This window comes from Colletotrichum spaethianum, assembly GCF_022836535.1.
Source record: "Colletotrichum spaethianum MAFF 239500 DNA, contig10, whole genome shotgun sequence".
NCBI lineage: Eukaryota > Fungi > Ascomycota > Sordariomycetes > Glomerellales > Glomerellaceae > Colletotrichum > Colletotrichum spaethianum.
In genome coordinates this window covers 235,431-260,074 of record NW_026054780.1, presented here as the reverse complement: position 1 = coordinate 260,074, position 24,644 = coordinate 235,431, and the positions used below count along the sequence as shown (strand labels likewise).

Here is a 24,644-nt window from a genome sequence, read left to right as displayed (position 1 = left end):
CCCCCGTAACTACATCCAAGCCGACAACCACCACAAGCGCGGGAAACGGCATACAAACGCCCCTGCCTACGCAGCCTGGCATGATGAGCAACTGCAACAAGTTCCACTGCGTTTTGAGGGCAATACTTGCGACCAGATTATTAGCTATGGGAAAATCACCCTCGCCAACTTTGTCCGATGGAATACCGGCGTCGGGCCCGACTGTAGGAATATGTGGGCCAAGACTCATGTTTGTGTTGGCGTGTGATGCGGCGTCGGTGGAAATTTGGCCTTATGAGGGCTACGTACTTAGTTTTTGATGTACTAAGGTATGAAGCCATTGTAGAGCCCCTACGAAATATGAAGTAGGCGAACATATTCAGTGAATAATGTTCTTGAATAGTCAACTGTGTGAACTATGAGAATTTTGAATATGGCTTGAAGTGAAGACATCCGACATCCCTCTCAGACTTGCTCAAGGTCATATCGAATGTCCCCGTCATTGGCTCCACGATTCTCGAGTAAAATCTGGCCCATGATAGAGCTTACACCACTGGGACTGGCATATCATACGTTTATTACCATTAAATACTTATATGATCTGCTATGACGGACTGTCCTGTAAGACGCCTCGACACACACCAAACTCTGTAATTTGCTGACTTTCAACGTTTCTGGGGGAGTTAAAAATGCAGTGAAGTCCCGCCACTGATCGGTCTCTCCGTGACACATACAGCCTCAGTCCTGATGTGTTGCAGTGCACGTTGAGAACCCGGTTCGAGAAATCATCGGGAATCGGGCCAATCATTTTGCAATTGGCTGGCACTCGGTGAGCACAACGTAATGACCCAATTGCGGAATCAATGCGCTACGCCGGGAATATATGCGTCCATCAACTCGAGGATAAGATTCGGATAGAATTCAGCCATCGGACGGCGTGTTCTTAACTGGGCTGAGCATCCAAAAAGTCACCGCCTCAAAGCACCAAACCCAATCTCGCCCACAACTCGTCGTCGCTCCGTCCCGTTTCTTCGACTCCCCTAACCCACATCGAAGGATCGACAGAGTACCCGCTGTAACCATCCCCGAGAAGAACCCCTCCGCAGGGCCAGGGGATGGCCCCCCCTCCCCACCCGCAGTGACCAAAGACGATCGCGGAAGCACCTCTGGTTCGCTCCCAGCGGCTGCGGGGTAGCTGCGATGACGTCCACCCCTGTCCCAGTAAGCTTTCAGCACCTTCCCCTCCGCAGACCTGCCCCCGCTCGATACATAGTACAGCTGCCCGCGCCCCATCGTGGGCCCAGGGTTTCCGAAGCGTCCGCCGTCGCCCGGGGTTTGAACCACTTCGTTTTCGACTCTCCATTTTTGATTGTTGACCAAAAACCGGGCCGGCCGACCTGTCAAATCCCGCGGCCAACTTCAGAGTCACAGCTTATCTCCGACGAATACCTCTCGTCGCCAAGCCAAGGGTCTCGGGTAGCATCGCTTCAACGCCGGACGCAGGACCCCTAAATCCAGAGAACCGCCCCCCTTCGGATTCGCACTTGCATCCCTCGACGAAGCCATCAGCACAACCCAGCACCATTGCCACGCACTAAGCTCGCCGGCTCAAACCGCGACAATGCCTCCAATCCGTCTCGCGACGGCATCCCCCGCTACGGCCGCGACAACCGCCGCGACCCTGCACCAAATCTCCCTCCTAGCCGCCCGCGCCTCCACCCACGGCGCCGACCTCCTCCTCCTCCCGGAAGCCTACCTCGGCGCGGGCTACCCGCGCGGCGCCTCCTTCGGCTCCAAGATCGGCTCCCGCGCCCCCGAGGGCCGCGACGAGTTCCTGGCCTACTTCAACGCCGCCGTCGACCTCGGCGACACCGTGGGCGACGCCGGCGCCGGGGCAGGCGACAAGTGGGTGAGGAGGGAGTTGCCCGCGCAGCATGCCGCCGCCGAGGAGGGCAAGCCCAAGAGGGGCGACGGGTCGAGGGAGGAGCTGGAGAGGATCGCCGCGCAGACGGGCGTCTTCCTCGTCGTCGGCTGCATCGAGCGCGCCGGCGGCAGCCTGTACTGCGCCGTTGTCTACGTGTGCCCCAAGCTGGGCATGCTCGGGAAGCGGCGCAAGGTGATGCCCGTACGCACCAAACCCCCCTTGAACCCCCTTGGCTGAGAGAGAGAGAACCCGAGAACCGGCCCGCTGACAGGAACCCGCAGACCGCGACGGAGCGCCTCATCTGGGCCCAGGGCTCGCCCGCGACCCTGCGCGCCGTCTCCACGACCATCAAGGGCGTCCGCATCAACCTCGCCGCCGCCATCTGCTGGGAGAACTACATGCCCCTCCTCCGCCAGGCCCTCTACTCGCAAAACATCAACCTCTACCTCGCGCCCACGGCCGACGGCCGCGACACCTGGCTCCCGCTCATGCGCACCGTCGCCTGCGAGGGCCGCTGCTTCGTCGTCTCGTCCAACATGGCCGTCAGGCCGCCCTCGGCAAACGGGCAGCAGGCGAGCGGCAGCGGCGTCGAGGAGGACGGGGACCGGCCCGATGCCGCCGTGTACCCCCGCGCGCGCCGCAACTCGTGCCTCACGGAAGAGGGCTTCGAGATCGCGCTCCCCGAAACGGCCAAGCCCGCCAACGGCGCCGCAAACACCAGCCCGCGCCGCCGCCGCAAGTCCGTCATCGTTGAGGACGGCCACGAGATCGTCCTCCCGGGCGACGACGACGCGCCCGTCTCCGCCCCCGCGAACGGCACCAACGGCACCAAGACCGCAGCGAAGCAGCCGGCCCTCAAGTCCGCCGACTGGATCTCCCGCGGCGGCTCCTCCATCATCGGCCCCTTTGGCGACGTCCTGGCGGGCCCGCAGTGGGAGGACGACGAGGGCATCATCTACGCCGACGTCGACTTTGACGACTGCATCCGCGGCCGCCTCGACATCGACGTCGGCGGGAGCTACTCGCGCAACGACTCGTTCAAGTTCTCCGTCGACGGGCTGGATCTGGACCCCCTGCCTTACTGAGGTTGCTGACACATCTCATCTGGTCTGCCCGTGGCGACTGCGCCGCCTGTAAGTGCCGCGAGACTGACCTCTTGAGACAATGACAAAGTCTTGTGTGCACATCAAAGGAAAAAAAGTATTATAATCACTGGCGAGTACAAATTGTAGCTTCACTCGTAATGCATGTGTTTCCGCTCATGTTTGACTCACGACTAAACTGGCTGCGTATGAGCCCCGTGATGGAGATATCCGTAAACCCCTGATCCCGAATCCCTAACCTTCCCGATCCTCCCATGTGATGCCAGCCGAAACCCCATGCCCCAGGTTCATTAATGCAAGAAAACGGTCGTGAATAGAATTGGCGCATGACGTCTTTAGCGCTCCTCGTCATTCTTTGCCCGACTCGGGCCTTCACCCCTGTCCTCAGAGTCGTCCATTTCTGACGCCTCCCGAGGGCTGGTCAGCGGACTTGTCACGCCACCAATACTCCCACTGATGCTGTCTGCCCGACCGTGCCCCAAAAGTCCACTGCGGATGCTCGCCCCGTCTCCAGTGCCGCTCTGCTTCGCGTAAAAGCTATTCCGCTCGCCGGGAATAGCAGGGGCGACGCCCGTGGCCGAATAGATGCTGGTTCGTTCGGCGTTGGCGATGCGTGAACTGCTTTGATGGAGGCCCGGGGTGGTCGGCATGCCCGCGCCCTGATCGATGTTGGCGCTGAGGACGCTGAGAGGGAGACTTTCCCGGCTGCCGCCCCAGAGCGAAGAGGGGGCCAAGGCGCGGACCGAGGCGTCCGTATCGAGCGAACGACGACGGCGGCGTTGAGACGACGACGCCAAAGTGATGATGGACGCGTTGTCGGTGAGGAGGTTGTTGGCGGTTGCTGTGGTGTATGTTGTGGGATTACCAGGTCCCGCCGCCGCGGGACAAGGTGAGCGGGGATGGCGGAGGCGGGCGACGCAGTGGGAAACGGTTGGTTAAAGTGGATGGATTGGGTGTTGCCCTGTTGCGAGGTGTGATTGCTGCTGTTGGTCGGGTTCGTTGGCACATGGGTGCCTCCATTATTTGGTGCCATGGACTGAATTGTGGTCAGGGTCGTTGTCAGCGATCGCACAGAAGGCGCCGGCGACGAGAAGGTGCTGTCTCCCCCCCTACGAGACTCGACGCCCCCAATCGTCCGACTCGTTCCGGCAACCGAGGGAGCGCCGTGGGATGGGGCGACGACTGAGGGGGCTCCATCGTGGTCTGTTGATATCGTAGGGGCCATGGATCTTGCGCCGGTTGTGGGCGGGGCTCGGCCATCATCGGACGACATGCGAGAAGAGCGTTCGATGGAGGTTGCGCTGCCGCTGAGGGCGGTGGAGAATGAATATGAACTGGTCTCGACATCGACATCGGCGTGGCTGGCTGAGCCTACCCGGCCAGACTGGGGATAGGGATTGTTATTCTTGGAGGCTCGCAGCTTGGCGTGTAGTTTGGCCTGCTGGCGCTTGGAGCTGGGAAGGCGGACGCCGCCTCCATCGCTCGAGGAGGAACTCTTGAAGTTTGTGAGCTTCTTGACCCAGGTGGAGAAGGGACGACGCCTGCCTGCACGATCGGGGCGATCTAGCATTTTGTTAGTATTTCTGGGTGGTTAACCACGGTGGGCGAAACGATGCGGGCGAAATCTGCCAAGGAATCCCGTGACGGGCAAATAGAAGCGGTGGGAACGAAAATGCAGGCGACGAAGAAAAAGGCGGTTAGTTACCGTGCGGCTGCAGCGCGGCCTCGGTCGTAGCCATTCGGTAGCCTTGCGTTCCGGATGGACGTAGAGCAGGACTCGCTAGAATCAGTCGGTGGAAGTGTTGCCAGGCGTTATCTAGCTCAAGGTCGACGCAGCAGGAGAGAAGAATGTCGCGAGTCGTTGGGGCGGATTAAACGGGCGAGAGAAACGAAAACGAAGGGCGTTGAAGAGAACGTGGGGAAATAGGAGAAGAGGCACGCCGGTCGATGGAAGGTCGGATTCGGAGATGAAGGAGACGTGTCGGGAAAGTCGAAGGAATGTGAGCGAAATGCGGCGTTGGAATACGGCAGGAAGATCGGAGGGTGGTGTGTGACGGTGTGTGTGTGTGTGTCGTTTGTGGGACGGTAGAGGCAATGGGAATGGATATTGAAGGAGGGACGAGAGCGAGAGAATGGCAATGGAATTGGAAATGCAAGTGGAAGTGGAAAATGGGATGGGAAAGAGCCAAAGTGAATGGCGCTGAATGCCGCGGCGGAGCCCAAGGCGCCAGGACAAATTGGGACGATCGGGGAGGGACGAGGCCGCTGGGCGTGGAGCCTGGTGGACCTGAGAGAGCGCAGCCCCAGCCCACTGCTCAGCGTCCAGTGGCGCCTCCTCCCCAGGCGCAGCCCACCGTCGGTGCCCAGCCCAGCCCAGCCCAGCTTGGGTGCCACTGCAACTGCCATATCTGAGGTTCTCCGCCCTGTCAAGTACCTTATCTCACTGGTCTGTACGATGTACCCTGGGTAGCTTTGACCTGTCAAGTCCAGTCCAGGGCAGCAGCTAAGAAAGCTGCTGTCAATATCTACACCTATGTACACGAGGATCGATGCGTGTTGAATGATGCAACAGCTCGTGGCGGACAACTTCCGGAAAGAAGAGTGATGCTCGACTCCCAGACACGCCGGCTCACCCACGGGGACGGCCCCCCCGCCTTTGGACCGTCGATCAGCAAGGTCCCAGTGGCCCATCCCAAGCCAACTTTTTTGCGAATCTGGGAGTGTCTCTGGTTTAGTGCCGCCGGGTTGGAGACGCCCAACTGATCTCTGAAACTGGTGTGCATCGGTCGTCGCGGGTGGTCCACCTGTCTAACTCGACTCTACTTTGGTGGTTGTGTTCAACCCCCAATCTTATTCCAGCCATCCATGGGCTCTTCAGAAGAACTCGAGGTCCCAAGAAGAAAAAAGGGAGCCCGAGAACCCAAGTACGTTCGAGTGCCATTGACTGCACTCACCTGACAGAGGCAGACAGCACGACGGCTAGGGCTGGAGCTGGCCGAATTGAAGCACTAGCGGCCCGGCTGGGATCACTGCAAGGTCCCCCAGAAGGCGTGGACCCCTAAAGCCCATTCAAGCACTTCCAACTGGGTCTTGTTCGTTGCTTGCTTGCTTGCTTACCTACACAGTACTAGTGGGCGCGCGCCGCCGCCTTTGGTTTCCAAACAGGTTGCATTATGTCATCATCGCCGTCTGCGATGGGCAATTACCAGCCACGCACAGCAACAGCTGCCGTACACTCATCCGAGATGTGATGTCACGTTCCGTAGGCTGGGTCTGTTCCCCCGTAAAGGCATCTGCAGAAGATTGTAAAGTAGAGATCTTGTCTGATTGAAACTATCTGATTAAAACTGCCTGATTAGATAGTCGTTGTCTACTTGTCACAGTCACTATTTTGGGGAAAAGCAAGACTAGTCACATGTAAGACAGCGTTCAATGACTCGCAGCCACACTGTCCGACATCAGACGGCAGCTTGAGCATACGCACGGTGGTAGTGCATCTTGCTCAACTTCTTGTGGTCCTCCTCAATGGCGAAAGATAACAACTCGTCCCTATCTCATGATGCAGAGTGAAACCTACAGCATCGCATCACCTGTCACTCTTTGTACAGCACCATCAGGTTCTGTACGGAATGGGGAGACGCATCTCGGTCTTCACCACCGAACCCAACCACCTTTAATGGTTCGCAAGCCCTAGGTCAAAGCTCTCAGCTCACTTTCCAAGCACTTGCCAACTCCGGTCCCTGGCTGAAACTCTCGGGCTGACATGGCGCCTGTTTGTGTGACTGGAAAGGCAAGGTCAGCCATACTTGAGGCCTGGTCGGTGACCGCAGGTGCAGGTGCCCCTTCTTATCTAATCTTATCAAACTCTTATCGTCATTCTTGACGTCGCCCAGAATCTTACCGCACCTTCCCTGCCGCTACCCCCAGACATCGCAAGCGCTGGCAACAAGACACGAGCCATACTATATTTTCAAAGTCAACAACTACCAACATCCATGCGCATCGCCAGCCATCTTTGGCGGCCCATCCTGACGCGTCTCGAGATGGCCCTGCGATGTTCCAACCATCACCATGTCCATTAAGCCCCTGCCTGAGGACGTCATCCGCCGCATCAGATCCTCCGCCACCGTAACCTCTCTCAACGGTGTCGTCTGCGCCCTCATCAAGAACTCCCTGGATGCAGGCGCCACCAGGCTCAACATCACCGTCGACTACTCCCGTGGCAATTGCACGGCCGAGGATGATGGGCTAGGCATCTTGCCTCTAGAGTTTCGAGAGACTGGCGGACTGGGCAAACAGCACCGTGAGTTGGCCGGACCATGACACTGAGTCGACCCGCACCCACTGACACCCACTTAGACACATCAAGACACTCACCCGAACATGAGTGTTACGGCGCTAATGGAAACTTCCTCGCTTCGGTGGCTGCCCTGTCTCTCCTCACCATCACTTCTCACCACTACCTGCATAACTCACAAAGCTCACTCACCATTCATAACTCGCGAGTCTTGGCCCGCAACATCCCGGCCCTTCCAGAACAGCGCCTGCTCACCTTCAGCCATGGGACCCGTGTTACGGTTAGAGATCTGTTCGGCTCCATGGCTGTTCGAGTCAAGCAGAGAGCTGTAGCCTCAGAGAAAGCCGCCGTGGATAGGGAATGGGGTCGTCTGGTCCACGATGTCACTGCCCTCTTGTTGGCTTGGCCTTCGGACGTGGCCCTCTTCGTCCGAGACACCGTCAGCAACAACGAGACACGTTTTAGGCCCAACACGACCTCCAAGTCGGATTTGGTGACTCGTTCATCACGGATTCTGGCTCAGTCGGGCTGTGTGGATGGCCTGGACCAAGCACCCTGGACTCCCATCGGCGCGTCCGTGGGAAAGTTGAGCATTGAAGGATGCGTATCGTTGAGCCCAGTGGCCACCCGTCGAACTCAGTTCATAAGCTTCGGCGTTCACCCCGTGACCAATGAGCACGGGACGAACGTCTTGTACAACGAGGTCAACCGCGTCTTTATCAATTCCGGTTTTGCGATAGAGCAAGATGCGCCGATTTCCAGCGACTCGCCCCTTGCGGCGCTTCCAACATCGAGGGATCCTTCGGACAGAATTGCTCGCCCTAAACGTGGGTTAGATCGGTGGCCTATGTTCTATTTCCGCATCAGCTCGACTTCGCGGGCCCGGCCGCTTCTGGGCTCCTCCTTTGAGGATCTTCTTGGTGATCGGAACCGTACCCTTGCGGATATGATTGACCTACTGAAGCTGGTCTGTTACGAGTTCTTGAAAAAGCATCACTTTCGTCCACTTGAGGTCCAAACTTCTCTTCGCGGGTCTTCTAATCGCAAGCAGAGAGATGAACTTGGCACAGCACGCTCAAGACAAGATGGGAAGCGGTCGCGGACTGTCTCATTACCGCCCAGTCGTTCTAGTTCTGCCACGCCGATCTCGAGACCCGAATCTCCTTTCGATCTTTGGCAACGAGTGAAAGTCGGACGAGTACTGGAAGGCAAAGAGAAATCAGGCGCATCAACTCCCGTATCATATGATGGTTCCCGTGCAAGAACTGCGAACCCAGTGACAGATGAGCGCTCGGGAGAGCCCGAGACAATACAGCCCAGTTTGCGCTTCCTTGACGACTCAGGGAATCTGTTACGCAAACCTTTCGAGGATCTGGATACGGGATCTCCGCCGAATAGAACTGAACTAAAAGAAGACAGCTGCGTGCGCCCACTCGGTACCTCCAACGACAAGTATCCCCATTCACGACCTGAACGTTCGGGCCAGACGATGGAGGATGAACAAACCCCACCATTGGAGGTCTCCTTCAACGCAGCTCAAGCATCAAGCGCCATTGACGCGAAGCCTATTTCGACCTCCCAATTTTTCGGACCAGATAGCATTCGGTCACAACAGGGGCCCAGCGAATGGCTCAACGGACTGCTTTCTCGATGGGAAAACCCTGTCTTTCAACCCGCTAAGCCTGCCATATCTTGTCTGAACGATGCGTTGATTGGGGGGCCCAGTCGAGCAGCAATCCAATCACTGGACCTGGACGCCGGGTGCTCCCACGGAACCCACACGTCCAATATTAAACTGTCGGGGAAGATCTCCAAAGCTGCTTTGGTAGACGCAGAAGTGGTCTCTCAGGTTGACCAAAAGTTCATTTTGGTAAAACTTAGAAGAGATCAGGTTTCTGGCGACGATCGACCTAATTTGCAAGCCAACTCTGTGCTGGTTCTTGTTGACCAGCATGCTGCTGACGAGAGATGTCGACTTGAGGCTTTGATGCGTGACTACTTTTGTCCAGCGAGAGGGTCGAACCAGGTGGTTGCAAGAACCGAAACCCTCGAGAAGCCTTTGCAATTCGAGTTCTCGGCAAAGGAATGCAAATTGCTGCGCAAGTACTCCCATCACCTACACCGATGGGGTATCTTTTATGAGATAGATGACCCGGAGCCGAATCAGTGGCGACATAAGAGCAAACAGCTTTCCAAGGTGGACGTGATGAGTCTACCACCAAGCATCCTTGAGAGGTGCCGGTCAGAGCCGAGGTTACTCGCTGGCCTGCTTCGACAGGAGATATGGAAAGCAGAGGAAGAGGTCATACCGTCATCTCGACCCTTGTCCCTCGCCAACGAAGTTGACTGGGTATCTAACTTTCATGGCTGTCCTCAAGGAATTCTCGCCTTGCTCAATTCGAGATCCTGTCGCAGTAAGTTATCTCCGTCAGGGACTTGAAGGAACCTCAACTGACTTGGGTAGGTGCCATCATGTTCAATGATATTCTATCCAAGGATGAATGCGAGTCTCTTGTAGTCCGGCTCAGCCGTTGTTTCTTTCCTTTTCAATGTGCGCATGGAAGACCATCGATGGTGCCTCTGGTTGACATGCGAACGTTGAATATGAATCAGGAAATACAGCTGGGCAGTTTTGGCAGCCGGTTTAAACAATCCCGCTCGGCATAATAAAGAAGGCACTGTGATGATAGGCGTTGGGGATGCCAGTAGCTACTTTAAAAAAGATACCCTACAAGAATTCTGCAGCCATAGGATCAGGCTCCTCTCGGAGCCGCCGCTTATAGAGAATAATAATGTACATGTAGTTCAGATGAAGTCTTTGGCGTCTGAGTTGTATATGTGGCAGAAACATGAGCCAAATTGGGAACCAGATAGAGAACCTATTAAAACCGGCTTCAGAGATTATGTAACCATACCATAGTAATTAGACATTTCCGAAAGACGAAAGACCATGTATCCAGCATTACATAGTAAATATAGACGATGTGTGGCTGGTGCTCCTTACGCCACCTGTGGCGCACTACTGCAGCTCGAGGTGTTGCCTTGGGTGGGCCCCACATTGATCGGACAAGCAGCGGTCGCAACAGCGACGACAGCTCCAAGCTCCCCACAGCGGCGTCATTGGAGCGCGAAGCACCGACGTCAAACAACAACTACCACATCGCTGCGCACATCGTCGCCGATACCGCCCTTCCCACGACTTGCTGCCGCCAGGAGATGTAGCCATGGCCTTTCAGGTCCGTACGCGATATTGTTTTCCTCATCACCGGTTGCTGCCCAACGGCCCATACTAACTGTGTTCGCTGCAGTGGAAGGCATTCGACTTCTTCGACGTCAGCCAGGTCCGACTCGCCGACGAGGAGACGCGACTCTTCTTTGAGAGCAACGAGATCGCTAGTGTCTGCTCCGGCTCGGATAGTCTGTTTCTCGGCAGCTACGATGGATACGTTCGCATTGTCGGGTCGAGCTGGAAGGTGGTGAAGAGCTTCCAGGCTCATGAGGTTGGAACGATTACGCACATGCGCCAGATCGAGGGCACGAGTTTATTGGTTACGGTCGCTGTAGGTGGACTATCGGGTTGTTTGAATGCGGAGAACGGAACTGACGTTCGCACAGGAGGACTTGAGTAGCGAGCCGGTGCTGAAGATCTGGGCCCTGGACAAGCTGGTCAAGAAGACGAACATGCCGACCTGCCTGAGCACTTTGCAGATCAGCAACGGCAAGAAGCAGTTTCCCGTAAGATTTGCTTCGTAATGGAACGCCAGAGTATGTACTGACGTGTTGGCAACGCAGATTTCGGCCATCGACGTCCTCGACAACCTCACCCAAGTGGCAGTCGGCTTCGCCAACGGTACCGTGACCCTGATCCGAGGCGACTTGATCAACGACCTGGGCGCTAGACAAAGAACCGTACACGAGTCGGAAGAACCAGTTACGGGCGTCGAGTTAATGGCTGATTCCCAGGGCCTTACGACTCTGTTTATCTCCACAACAGCCCGGATATTGAAGTTGAGCATCTCAAAGAGGGGCCACAGCTCTCCCCCAAAGACTGTTGAGGATATGGGATGCCACGTCGACTGTATGACGGTCGACAAGAAGACTGGGGACGTAGTCGTGGCCAGAGAAGATGCCATCTACACCTACACGTTGGAAGGCAGAGGAGCACCGCGCGCGTACGAGTCGGCGAAACGGTTGGTGTCCATCTACCAGGACTACGTCGCCCTGATATGCCCGCCCTCGTCCTCCTCTACAGACAAACCTGATACCATGCGTCGGCGCTTTGGTGGCGGAGCCGCTGACGCTCTCTTCAACGCTTCCACCTTTGTCCTCCTTGAACCGGATCTCAGAGTTCTGGGGCACACACAGTCTCTGATTTCGCCCTTCAAGGCCATCTTTCAGATCTGGGGTGATCTCTTCATTCTCACGCAGGACGGCAAGGTCAACCGGTTCCATGAGAAGTCATTACAACAACGCCTCGAGATGTTGTACCAGCGCAACATGTTTCCCTTGGCTATCGAGCTGGCGCAAAAGTCGGGGATGGATGTTACGCAGCAGAGCGGCATCTTCCGACGCTTTGGTGATCACCTGTATCAGAAGGCGGACTACGACGGGGCAATGGTTCAATATATCAAGGCAATTGATACGACGGAGCCATCGCAGGTCATCAGAAAGGTAACATTTGCCAGAATGAGGACCCAAAGAAACCAAGACTAACTGGTATGCGCAGTTCCTTGATACCCAACGGATACACAACCTTATTCAGTACCTCGAACAACTACACGAGCACCGCAAAGCAACATCTGATCACACAACACTACTGCTCAACTGCTATGCCAAGCTCAAGGACATTGACAAGTTGGAAGCCTTCATCAAGTCACCTGGTGATTTGAAATTTGACCTTGAGACCGCAATCTCGATGTGTAGGCAAGGAGGCTACTACGATCAAGCGGCCTATCTCGCCAAGAAGCACGGTGAAATCGACCTGGTGGTGGACATTCTGATAGAGGATTCAAAATCATACGACGAGGCTCTTGATTTCATCTGGCATCAAGATCCCGATGTGGTGAGTCTCATTCCACCACGAACTGCTGGCAACGAGCTAACGTTCCCCAGGCGTACCCTTGCCTCAAGAAATATGCTAGAGTCCTGATCGAAAACTGCCCGAAAGATGCGACAACAGTGTTTGTCGACTACTACACGGGCAAATACCGACCGAGACTGCATTTCGTTCCAATCGAAGACAACGGAGAGACTGTTGCAGCTGGTGGTATGGTTGCTGGCGCAGCAAGCGCAGTCCAGAATCTCTCCAATTTCCTGCCCTTACCGTACATGAACACATCATCTCTCCAAAGCCCCGCAACACCAGGGAATGGAACCACAGCAATCAACGGCAATGCACAAATCATCATGAACCCCGACGATATTCCTGCACCAAAGTACACACCGCCGCCTCCAAGGACGGCGTTCTCCTCGTTCATAGACCACCCGGATGAGTTTATTGTTTTCCTGGAGGCGTGTTTGGAGGAGAAGGGTCTGAAGGAGAGCGACAGGACAGATCTGTATACCACATTGTTCGAGATGTACCTGCACAAGTCGAACGAGAAGAAGGGAGAACAGCACAGGGAAGAATGGGAGAACAAGGCCAAGAAGCTCATCGAGGGCGAGGACATTCCCATGGAGAGCTCCAACGTCCTGCTTCTATCACATCTGTCCGACTTCAAGGACGGCACAACGCTGGTCAAGGAGCAGTCTGGCCTCCTCTTCGACATTTTCCGGTCTTACACCTCGGCCAAGGATACCCGCGGAGCCATCAAGGCCCTCCGCAAATACGGGCCTGAGGAGCCACAGCTATACCCCGCCGCTCTGGCATACCTCACCTCGGACCCGCGGATCCTCGAGGAGGCGGGCTCGGAAGAGCTTTCTGCCGTTCTCAACAAGATCGACAAGGACGGCCTCATGGCGCCGCTGCAGGTCATCCAGACCCTCGTGGGCCAGTCGGGCTCGTCGGGCGGCGTCGCGACCATGGGCATGATCAAGCCCTACCTCCACGAGACGATTGAGCGCGAGCGCAAGGAGATTGCGGCCAACCGCCGGCGCATCTCGGCGTTCCGCAGCGAGACGGAGCAGAAGCGGGCGGAACTCGCCGATCTCGGCTCCAAGCCGGCCGTGTTCCAGTCGACGCGGTGCGCCGTCTGCACGGCGCCGCTCGACCTGCCGGCCGTGCACTTCCTCTGCAAGCACAGCTTCCACCAGCGGTGCCTGCGCGCCGAGGGCGAGTGCCCGCAGTGCGCCAACGACAACGCGACGATCCGCGCGCTGCGCAAGACGCAGATCGAGACGGCCGGCAAGCACGACCTGTTCAAGGCCGAGCTGGAGCGCAGCGAGGACCGGTTCGCTACCGTGGCCGAGTGGTTCGGCCGCGGCGTCATGGGCGCGCCTAGTGCCGATACGGCGTGAGCGAGGAGGGAGGGGAAGGGGGTAAGGCGAGGCCGGTTGCCGGCGGGGCTGTACGGGTTAGCGGGGAAGGGGTCTCTGGGAGGATGGACTTGGGAATGGGTGTGTATGTCGCAGATCCGGCGTTCGTCCCAACCGTCGGTCGACAACTAGGCCCGGTCGTAGTGGCGAAGATGACGGCGAAGACAACAGCGCTGGAAGACAGAGAGGCCGAAACTAGTCGTTTGCATCGCGTAATAATGCCAGCTCCATCCGGGCTGCTTGACCCAAACGGACCCTGTGAGAATGGAAGGAGGACAAAAGAAATTTAAAAAAAAAATTGCCAACATCCCTCTCTGCGCATGCCTCGTCGGTCGTTACTCGACCAAAAGGATGGCTAGCTTCCGCTCCGTCCAGTGACGTGGATTGCAGTAGCACGGGCGAGGAGGGGGGGAGGCGGAGAGCAAGCTAGTCGTGAGTTTGACCGCCCCTTGGGCCGTCGTCGAGGCCCGACGCCATCGAGGGGCGCCTGGGTCCCAGAGATCCGGCTTGGCGTCCATCCCATCGCGGTATGCGGCCCGGGGTTAACTCCGAACGAGGGGAGGGGGGGGAGGCGGCCTCGATGGTGTGTCGTGGGCCCCAATGGACAAAGGTGCGGGCGGGCAAAGGGGTTGTCCGTCTCTCCCTCTCTCTCTCTCGCGCGCGCGCAGGCGTCAAGGAGCTAGCGGAATCCAATCAATCCCACGGCCCCGACGAGAGTCTAGTCGCAGCAGCACGTGACGAGGCAGCAACATCACGGCTCGATGCAGGGACGTAGTAGTCAAGGCAGGCAGGCATGCAAGACAAAGGGTGTGTTTTGCTTTCTATTTGGTAGACGAAGATGAGTCCTTCTCACTTTTCCCGTCGTCGCTGGTTCGCGGGGGGATATTTACATGCAGGAAAAAGATGGAAAAAAAAAAGAGACCTCTCTGCTCTCCACGAAGCATCCACGAAAAAGCGCCGTCGCTCCGGGAGTATGACGCAAAATGATTATCATCCACCATTACAAAGCAGAATGCCCTCCCGAAACCTCGCTCTTGATGCTTGATTTTGACAAACTTCTGGGGTGTTGGGGTTTCCAACCCCGATGAATGAGAAACTAAAATCGCCCGTTTGCCCTTCATACTCCGCTTCCCCAGTCAAAAGACATATGAAATATCTGGGGGAATTTTTTAATGCAATGCATCATCCTCTGTCCCTTTCGCCGAAAATCGTCCTCCATCCGGTCCCAAGGCCAACTCGTCTCCTAATGGGCAGTGTCCACCGGCCGTCTTGGCTCACCTGCCGAGTCCCCGTTCATCTGTCCATTCGTGTCTGCGTGTAGTCGTCTCTTTCTGCTCGGATGAATCCCCCGCAGTTCACGTAGCGGGTACGCGCAACTCCCCAAGAGTAGACAGGTGGCGCATGTAGAAATCAAGAGCGCTTTGGTGATGTGAAGGCTATGTCGTGGTCGCTATTGTCCAGGTTCCTTGGCAAGGCGCTTGCGACGATCCGCACACAAACCTGCCAAATGTGCCGTCACATTTGACCAATTCTGCTCTCTCTGGTGCACTTCGGCTCTCACCAAATGAAGTCCTTCTCTAAGGGGAAATGAAACGCGCTTGAGAAATGTCCACGAGGCAAAGTTGCCGATGAAAACATGCAATCGGGTTGCAAACTGCTCTTTGAACATGCTTCAGTTGAGGAATGGGGGGAACGTCCAAAGAACCGGGTCTGGTTGGAAATCTCAAAAACCCGCCGGCTATACATATATATAAATGCTATGTTGGGAAGCCGTCTGGGAGCCATTATACAGTTTGGAAATGTGTATTTCGAATTGAGTGTTTGCAGTAATGTACTCGTCGTGCATCCTCACGACGTTCAATCGGCATAGGTAATGACCTCTTCGCCATGAATGACAACCTTCTTAGCCGTCTCGGTGCTGGCGATGCTGGCATTGGTGTCGCGCCGTCTCGCGCCGAAGGGGATTCGCTCGACGTGGGCATTTGTCGACTTCTTCTTCTTCGACTTTGCCATCAACAGGCCCTCGTCGCTGTCGCTGTCATCGTCGTCGTCCTCTTGTGGGCGGAGTTCGGGAGTGCGGTGGATCGAAGGTGGGGTCCTGTAGACTGGGCTGTGTGTGATGCGCAGCGGTATCGAGCCGGAATCGAATGAAGCGTTGTGTTTCTCAAACCGCTCCTGTTGCTCGTACTGCTCCAGTGGGAAGCCGGCCATTGGTTCCTTGACGAGGGCCGGAGGAGTAAGTGAGTCCGTGGTTTCCAGCAGAGCCGGCTTCTTGTTGGCAACAGCAGGCTCTACAGGCTCGGCATCGAGGTCGGCGGAAACCGAGCTGGAGCCACTCAGGAGTGCAGGCAGTGAAGGATCCGACTGGAAGGCGAGCATCTCATCCTTGGAGGGATGGGTGGTAGACGAGATCGGACTGTTCATGTCGCTGGGGCTTGTGAGTGGAGAAGCCAAACCACCGATGGATGCCGACCGCGAGGACTGCCTCGTTTCCATCGTATCCTCACGAGAAGGAGGCGGCGGCGTAGCGAAGAACTCATCGTCGGGCGACCCAGGACAAGGGACTTCTGTCGGGTCAATGACCGCAATGTCCGATCTGACATCATCCAAAGCCTGCTGAGCAAGTTGGTGCTGGTACTCTTCGATGTGCTTACGGTGCTGCTCAACTTTCGCACGCGCAAATGATTCCGGCGTGGATGTGTTGTACTTCCGCGGAGGCGGCGTCCTAGCCTCCGGCACGTCGCGCACGTTTTCGATCCTGTGGGCCGTCTGGGGTCTCTCCTCCAAGTCGGTGGTGGCTCGCTGGTTCTCGTAGATGTTCGAATCCGACTGTGGTTGGCCATGCTGATAACCGGTAACAGACCGCGCAGAGAAAAAGAGCGGCGAAGCCAAACCGTTACTGGCCTGCTTCGCTTTGCCCAAATCGACGGACCGCATAGCCCGGGGTCTTCCGGGGTGGCTAGGCATCCGGTGCAGGGTGCCGGGGACGCTTGCGGTCGTCACACTTACTTGTGCGGGAGCGCGTTTGTCTTGCTCCCTAAAGACTCCCCGCTCGGCCGAGCGTGCCCGTAAAGCCTCCTCTGTTAGAGCATCATATCCGCGCGTTTGTCGCATTTCCTTGAGTGGATCGGCAAGTGTCTTGTCCGCAAAAGGCGTCGGAGGCACTGTCTTAACCTCGGGCAAATTCGCCGTCAGGGTCAGAAAGCTGTTGCCGTTGCCGTTGGAGGGGCTCTGTGAATATCGGTACGACGGCTTGTAAAGTGACGCAGTGCCAGGTATCGTAGACTGGTCCGACGGCGAAGCTGTGCCGCTATTCGTTCTAGACTCGTTGCTGTACTGAAGGGCATGCAACAGAGCAGCTCCTGTGGGTTGGGCGATAGCGGTCGCGAGAGGATCGTATGGAGACTCGTACGGGGACGCGGTCTGACTGTGGACCAGTGGGTGTTCAGAGTTAAAGGCAAAGTCCTTGACGTTGGAGAAATAGTCTTCGCTCTTCAAACTTTTCCGACGGGCTTCTCTCGAGTGTGGTGTGGCAGGCACATTGTACATGCTGTCCCCAGCCGAGCTGGCGGCGCTGCTGGCAGCCCTCCGCCGAGACCGACTATCGCTTCGATCGCCTAAAGGGTGCATCAACTTTCCAACGGCCTTCTTCACTGTAGATCGTGCTCGCTCCAAGAAAGCAATGGGAACGACGGCGTGGGCAGTCTCCTTGTCGTTGACCTGCACACGCCTACCCTGGGATGGCCGCGCTGGATCCGTGTCGTCAATCCAGGTGATGGGGTTCGGGATGCCCTGCACGACCCATGGGTGTCTCTTGATATCCCGCAGACGGATTCGCTTCTCCGGGTTCTTGGTGAACATCTGGCGCAGGAGGTCGTACAGGAGGTTATCAATGTCCTCGTAGGCCAGCTCGTTGTCGTCTCTGTAAGGCGGCACGTTATGCCGCTTGAATAGAGACTCCGAGTTTGGAGGCGTGGACGGATCCACGGGCTTGAGACGTTTGCGCGGGATGAAGACTTCCTCGGTCGCGATCTTGCGGAACATTTGCCATTCGTCTTCGGCTTGGAAAGGAATCCTGGCGTAGATCAGGCAGTAAAGTGTGACGCCGAGCGACCAGATGTCAATCATTTCGGAGATTTTTGGTTGTTCCATGCGGTCGGCGTCTGTGTAGCACAGCTCAGGTGCGAAGAATGCTGGCGTGCCGACGGTCTTAGCCAGCTCGAGATCATCGTCGAAATCCTGGGCTTCCGACTCTGAGACTGTCTCATCATCGGGCTCACCATCTCGAATGGGGCGACCAAAGTACGAAACACCGAAATCGGAAATCTTGACTCGGTGGTCTTTCGTCCAAAGTAGGTTGGCGGGCTTGATGTCTCTGTGCACGACACCTTGGTAGTGCAGATATTCCAGGCCCAAGACAGTGTCTCGGAAGGTGGTCCTCGCCTGCTCGATGGTGAAGCAAGGAACGTAAGAAAAGTCTTCAGCAAAGGGGTCGTGCATCCGAGAATTCCAGTCGACCGAGGACATGTGCGAGATGATGGAATCAGCCATACTGGGCGAACGGCCCCGCAGCGCAGCGTCTTCCATGTAGGCGCCGTACATGGTTCCGTCCAGTGCAGTTGCGGAACCTGGGTTGCTATGCAGAGGGCCCGGCGTTTCCATGTCGTCGGTCTCGATAATGGCTTCCTGGTCATAGACGGCGGCGTCGCTGATCGACTTGACCGATTGCGATCGTGACGGTGCTCTCGACGTGGCTCGCGATGCCTGCAGGGAACTCGGCTGGGAACTTTCGCCCGTGGGGTGGACCAAGTTGCCCAAGTCGTCTCTAGATGGGACACGAGACTGGGACCCATAGCTAGCATCGTCAGACGCGCCGTGTTCGATGCTCCAGAAGTCGTGCATTCCCATGTTTGCTCGGGACATCTTCGCACGCTTCAACTCCCTCAGAGCTATGCGCCTCTCCATGATCAGGTTGTACTGTTCCTCCTCGGGCGTCGGTGGCTCGCCACGGGCTTCTCTCTCGATGCGACGACGCTCGTGGTGGCAGATGTGAGGGAGTCCCTTCTTTCTCCAGACGACCTCGCCCAATTCGACGTGTTCGAGAATCAAGTAAATCTTTTTCAGTTCCGGGTCGTCGATAATCTCGAGTAGCGATACGACATTCGGGTGTCTCATCTTTTTGAGGATGGCGATCTCCCTCATGGTCTTTTCCTGGGGGGACATGGCCATAACCTTGCCGAGTCGACGCTTTTTGGAGTACCGCGGAATGATCTTGATGGCCACATTTTCGCCGGTCTCGAGGTTTCGGGCTAGCTTGACCTTTCCGTGCATGCCCCTGCCGATTTCTTCGATGACCTCATACTGGTTGATAAGTTTGCGGCCGGTGATGCTATCGGAATCGATCAGGGCTTTGTGTGTCCTATCGGGTTGGCACGGTTAGCTTATCGGACTGTACTGTGCTCCCCTGGTCGCGGGGTCCACGATCCATGGCCCCCCCGTCGGTGAACCGGGCCAAACGTCGCCAAGACACTGCGCCAGCACAGAACAACGTCGCCCAACAACCACGACGAATGGGAGGGGGCACTCACTCTCTAACTTTGTGATTTTGCAGTGGGTGTAGGTATGGGCTGCTCGTCTCGACGTTCGGGGTGTTGGAGTCGGACGAGGCGTGAACCGGGAAGTTCATCTTCGGGCGCGGGTTCGAGGGGCTGAAGAGGCCTGGCGAGGTCATCGGGGTGCTAGCGGAAGACCTCAGAGGCAGCATGTTGGAAGTGGGCGAGACGAGGGCCTGCAAGTGAGGGAGGTGAGGGTTCCTCGGGTGAGGAGGAGGGTTCTGTGGTTCCATAGTTTGCGTGGAAGGGCTGAGGGTCTACTGGTCGGTCAAGTCTCAGTCGGCGATTCGACATGCTGAGGTGCGTGAGAGGACGTAGAACGAGGCTCGCACGGCGGCCAAAGAAGAGAAACACAGCGGTGGTTCGAGGGTTTAAGTGGCCATGATCGTGTCGTAGGCAGACTCGGATGGTAGTGTACGACGGGATGGGTTGGGTGGAGAGCGCGAGAGGCTCAGATCGACGTAGGGACCGAAGAAGTAGGTTGCAGAGGGAAGGTTTGGTCCGAAAGCGAAAGGCTGTGGTTGTACGGAGGAGCAGGTCAGTTGGCAGTTTGTAGTTGGCAGATGCGCGGTTGGCAGTATTTGTGATGCGTGCGTGCGTGCGTCAAACGAGTCGTCGGAAGTTTAGAGTGGGCGTTGGCAGAAGGAAGACAAGAGCCGCGGAGGGCAACGACGGAGGTGACGGGAGGCGAGGTGAGGTATGGGCGAGGCGATGTGAAGTCAAAAAAGGACGGAGGAGAAGACGGGAGACTGGACCCAGGAGGTTTGAAGGTTGGCAAGCACCAGGTACTTCCGGGGGGTGATGGGACTAAAAGACGAGGGGAGGGACAAGACGAGGGATCTCAGTCTTTTTTGGTGTGGGCGTGTGTGGGCGGGTGTGGATGATGGATGGTGGGTGGTGGGTAATGGGTAGTGGGTGCGAGTGCCAGGCAAGGTTGGGAAAATGGGGAGGGGAGGGGAGGGGAGGGTACGGTACGGTACGGTAGGAGGAGGGGGGCAGCAAGAGGCAATAGTGCACACAGTACGAGGGCTGGTAGCGCCAAGCCAGACAGCGAAGGGGAAGAGTGCTGGCTGGTTGGTTGGATGTGACTGGTTTGACCGCGTGTGTGCGCGGGAGACGAGGAGGAACAGTCCGGGGTCGGGGGGATCTGACACTCGCACTTTGGGCTGACTGGGCCGGCTTGCTAGCTCTGCGCCCCTAGTAGGTCTATGCTATCCGTAGATTGTGAGAACCAGCGTATTCCTACTGCTTCCTGCTTCTGCTTCTGCTGCTGCCGCTGCTATGATGAACAACGGTCGTGTGTTGGTGATGTGCGTGGTCGAATTGGGAACGGGGTCGCTTTATTTTTGGGGGAGGGGGCGGAAACGCGAGGGAAGGGGGAAAAGAAAATGATAGGAGTAGAGGTTGTAGCGGCCGGCGCGCGAGAGTGGACATTCACACACGTTCATCAGCAAGACGGTGAGAGGAAGAGTGAGTGAGGCACAACAGAGGCTCCAACGAGTTCGAGGAGAAAGAGGTCAAGACTCAGGACACTGTGGGACTGGGACGGGACACTGGACGAGGATGATGGATGCACCTCTAATGGGGACGCAAAATGGAGGGGACCGGGACAGAAGCGGGCAGGAAGGAGGGACCCGGCACTGCTTTCCTGTGTCGACTGTGTCTATTGTGCAGTGGCTATTGCTGCTGCTGCTGCTGCTGCGCTGCCGCTGTGCTGCTGCAAAAGCAGGCGAAGGCGAAAGGCGACAGGCCGTACCTCTGTACATACATACACAGTTACATAGTACCCAGGCCGTAGGCTAGGCGCGCCGCCCGCAGTGGGCAGTTGCATCCGCCCAAGAGCCAAGAGCCAAGACCAAGGGCTGTCGCTTTATTTTATCTATTTCATCGTGTTTGCTTTCTTTTCTTCCTCTCGCACGTCTTACTTTCCCACAGGCCAAGACGCAGAATTGAGACGGGATGACGGGAGCCGTCGAAAAAAGAAAAAAGCAAAGGGTCGGGGAAGAAGGGGGGCGCCCGCATACCAACAGTGCAGGCGCATTACACAGGGGCCACAGTATCTGCAATCTGCGTCTGGACGGGGTCACCGATCCCCTGATTGGCTTCGATAGAGGCTGCAGTTATCTAAAGCGGACCGCTTCCTGCATTGGGCTGGTCGCTTGTGTCGGTGTGAGGTGAGTGGATATCCGCACAGGTTCGACGCCGGAGATTCCACCTCTGCGTCTCTTATCGGCCAGCATTAGTGTCCAAAAATGGACGGGCTCTAAGAAAATCCACACCCGGTCGCACGGAGCCAGCGACTGCCGCACGGTCCAATGGCACGTTCGCTGGTGCATCTCGACATGGGAAGGAAGGCACGTTCGTTTCCACGTTCCAAAGTTCAAAGTACCGTGCTCGTCGACGACTCTGTCCACACACACACTCTCTCTCTCTTTCTCCCCCCTCGAGACGGGCACCTTGAGGCATTTCACCTTGAGGCATTCCATTTGGGGCTCGTCCAAGTTGTTGAGGTGCAATTGATATTTGACACAATGGCTCTCGTATGGGAATGACTACAGTACAGCACTGTCCAATGTGTTGACGGCGGATAAAAAGTACGTACATTCCAATTTCTGAATGCCACCCACCAGAGCAACCTCATGCTGCAGGCGCCATGCAGCAATGTCTGTTTCTCGTCAAGTCTGTGTCTCTCGCTCTCCCTCACCCTCATCCCATCTCATTATCACAAGCAATTAGTTGCTCTCATTATCACCTCCTCTCAGCTGGGCTCTCCCAACAACGGCCTGGCCGTCGCTCTACGTCGTTCCGTCCGCCGTCTGTTTGGGGCCACCTAGCTACGTACTATCGGTGCATATGCGAACGTAGCCGCTCCCATGTATTTCGCGTGGCGCCCTAAAATGGCAAAAGCACAAAAAAAAAAGTCTAAGCAGCCGGCCCAGGACTGACAGGTTTGCTCCGGCTCAACTGGGACAAACTATGCAGAGCGAGCAAAGGGTGTGGCAGCCGCCAACAAACACATGGAGCTTGCAATTCACACGCTCCCATCCCATCCCATCCTCCCTGGGTGTAGTAACATCCATTTCCTGCTTTCTTGAAGCACTGGCCCCATCTACGACCTCATGCGGTACTCTACCTGCGGACGAGGGGCCCTGTTGCGTCCGCAATGCTGTTCAGCGTTTCCGAGTTTCTGGCCCTGTAGAGTTCTTCAATCCATTCATCTCGATCACCCCGATTGAGCACGTCCAGAAATCAGGAAACAAACCCCTGGAATGAGGTACGAATGGGCCCCGGCAGCCTCACATGCTTCGCACCACGTCGTTGCATCCCCATCTTATTGACCTCTGGCCTGCTGCAACGAATGGGTACCGTGCTCCGGTTTCTGAAGCGTTGGGCCTTGCAATCGCCGCCAAAAGAGACAACTCGCAACCCTGAGAACAGGTTGTGATGTCTTCGCCAAGCCCCAGGCGAAGCAGCAGAGCAGTGGGCTGGTGGAGCGGCACGGACTACATAGTACGTCTTGTCTTTGCCGACGGTGCAGGGGCGTGGAGGGGCAGAGAGGGAGACGAACGACAGGGATGGCCGCTGTTGGGCCAGTGCTGCGGCTGCAAAGGTGAACAGGTCGACAGGTTCTCTCTGCTTGGCGAAAACGCTCATCATTCTCGCGCCCACGTTTCGCACTCATCCCCCTCCAAAAAATAATAATAAAACAGGTACGTATCGCCCGTCGTCCGCGCTACTGACCGCAGATAAGGTACGTATCGACAGTGGATCGCTAGAACGGGACCAGGGCAGGGACAAGGACAGCAGCAACGGAGAAAGAGAAGGAGAGACTTCCGCCCAGGTACCTTACCTTATCGCGCCATGATCTGCAACTCGTCATTGGCCCGATGGAGCCTCTCACCTTTTTTTGTGACAGGCGCCGACGACGGGGCACGTACCTGGTTTTCCCTCACCTCCGGCTTGTTTCTTGTCATGCCTTAGGGAGGTTCCTTCCACGCCATCGGCGAATCGCTGCTGCTGTGTACCAACACAGCCAACATCCCTTGTTGTTGATGTTGCTCTCCATTTCCTTAGGAAAACGGCACCGTGGGCGTTCCAAAACACCCAGCTGCTTGGGAAATACGGCCCGAGTCAAATGTTGGGCCGCCTGCCGTCCCAGAACTTCTGATTAGCTCGATGTACCGCATGCGCGGGCACGCTCCTACAGAATCGGCTCCTCCTCCAAGGCGTCGACCAGAGTCAACTCCATGCTGCTACGAGACACGCAAATGCCATTGTTAGCAGTGACGGCGCCAGTCGAACAAAGAACGGCCCATGATCGACCTACACTGCATGCACCTCTTCGCGTATGGTGCGTGTCTCGCGCGTTTTTTTCTCCCCCTTCTACTGTCTTTGCCATGTCTTTACGTCTGACTCTGACCCTTTGAACTGCCCATGACTTACAACAACACTCTGGGACACAGGTTTCCACATCTTGTCCCACACATTCAACACTTTACGGGACACGGACGCAAACATACCATACATAGGACATGACCAACGGCCCAACCTGCCCGATCTTTGACCCGACTCCGGGCAATCGGGACCTCATCACAGCTGTTTGGTGGCAATGGGCTTGCCAACTCAGGCTTCGGATACCTCGCGTTGCTTCCCAACTCGGCGTCTGCCCGGCTTTCAGGTCGCCATCGCCAGTCGCGTGCTGTCATTGATCCATGTCCATTGAACCCAGCTCCCGCCGACGCCGCCCTACCAACAACGTGCCGTGCGTTCCCACCATTTCCCGCACTCTTCTCCACCTCGTCCATCCGGCTACGCATTCGGCACAGTCGATTCGCTGGGCGTCTCGTAGCGGCGGCGACGGCGGCCGGGCGGCGGCGACTACCCACTCGTCCAAGGACCAGGTCTACCATACGCTACCACACCCACCCACCGTGTACCGCCACGAGCAAGACCAGATCGTGGTCGATGACCTACCCTCCCGTGTGGATGGCGCGGAGACTCGACAGATCCAAGTCCAGACCTCCTGACATTCTTCTTGGGCTGATGCGTCCGCAGGCCTCGAACGCTCTGCCACCTCGCGACATACAAGAGCATGCACATGGAACCGGGCTTTTGACAAACGACCAGTGACGACAGGCGACAGTGAAACTCTGATAACGCCACGGACCGGCAGCAAAGAGAAGCCAAAAATAAAATGAAAATGAAAGGGCACAAGCCTGCATCTCGCCATAGAGCAGCCGTTCGTTGCGACCACG

At 56.7% G+C, this 24,644-nt stretch overlaps 7 protein-coding genes across 7 annotated transcripts; 5 read left to right on the top strand and 2 right to left on the bottom strand.

The window, feature by feature from the left end:
- Positions 1 to 1,600: 1,600 nt before the first annotated feature.
- ColSpa_04640 (nitrilase) lies at positions 1,601 to 2,988 on the top strand (the record flags this gene model as incomplete). Its single annotated transcript, XM_049270852.1, has 3 exons — positions 1,601 to 2,104; positions 2,185 to 2,523; positions 2,836 to 2,988. The coding sequence occupies 3 exons, from the start codon at positions 1,601 to 1,603 to the stop codon at positions 2,986 to 2,988; spliced, it is 996 nt and encodes a 331-aa protein (XP_049126809.1).
- A 353-nt stretch (positions 2,989 to 3,341) lies between these two features.
- ColSpa_04639 (uncharacterized protein) lies at positions 3,342 to 4,576 on the bottom strand (the record flags this gene model as incomplete). Its single annotated transcript, XM_049270851.1, has 2 exons — positions 3,342 to 3,847; positions 4,120 to 4,576. The coding sequence occupies 2 exons, from the start codon at positions 4,574 to 4,576 to the stop codon at positions 3,342 to 3,344; spliced, it is 963 nt and encodes a 320-aa protein (XP_049126808.1).
- A 2,501-nt stretch (positions 4,577 to 7,077) lies between these two features.
- ColSpa_04638 (DNA mismatch repair protein PMS1) lies at positions 7,078 to 8,253 on the top strand (the record flags this gene model as incomplete). The annotated part of the gene is made up of 3 exons (XM_049270850.1): positions 7,078 to 7,309; positions 7,366 to 8,130; positions 8,171 to 8,253. The coding sequence occupies 3 exons, from the start codon at positions 7,078 to 7,080 to the stop codon at positions 8,251 to 8,253; spliced, it is 1,080 nt and encodes a 359-aa protein (XP_049126807.1).
- Positions 8,254 to 10,285: 2,032 nt separating this feature from the next.
- On the top strand, positions 10,286 to 10,525 carry ColSpa_04637 (uncharacterized protein; the record flags this gene model as incomplete). Its single annotated transcript, XM_049270849.1, has 1 exon — positions 10,286 to 10,525. One exon carries the CDS (start codon positions 10,286 to 10,288, stop codon positions 10,523 to 10,525), a length of 240 nt encoding a protein of 79 aa, XP_049126806.1.
- A 2-nt stretch (positions 10,526 to 10,527) lies between these two features.
- Positions 10,528 to 13,759, top strand: ColSpa_04636 (vacuolar protein sorting-associated protein 13; the record flags this gene model as incomplete). The annotated part of the gene is made up of 6 exons (XM_049270848.1): positions 10,528 to 10,539; positions 10,612 to 10,863; positions 10,919 to 11,038; positions 11,096 to 11,974; positions 12,030 to 12,365; positions 12,416 to 13,759. The coding sequence occupies 6 exons, from the start codon at positions 10,528 to 10,530 to the stop codon at positions 13,757 to 13,759; spliced, it is 2,943 nt and encodes a 980-aa protein (XP_049126805.1).
- Positions 13,760 to 15,634: 1,875 nt separating this feature from the next.
- On the bottom strand, positions 15,635 to 19,541 carry ColSpa_04635 (serine/threonine-protein kinase svkA; the record flags this gene model as incomplete). Its single annotated transcript, XM_049270847.1, has 2 exons — positions 15,635 to 19,196; positions 19,366 to 19,541. The coding sequence occupies 2 exons, from the start codon at positions 19,539 to 19,541 to the stop codon at positions 15,635 to 15,637; spliced, it is 3,738 nt and encodes a 1,245-aa protein (XP_049126804.1).
- A 4,560-nt stretch (positions 19,542 to 24,101) lies between these two features.
- ColSpa_04634 (uncharacterized protein) lies at positions 24,102 to 24,416 on the top strand (the record flags this gene model as incomplete). The annotated part of the gene is made up of 1 exon (XM_049270846.1): positions 24,102 to 24,416. One exon carries the CDS (start codon positions 24,102 to 24,104, stop codon positions 24,414 to 24,416), a length of 315 nt encoding a protein of 104 aa, XP_049126803.1.
- Positions 24,417 to 24,644: the final 228 nt, after the last annotated feature.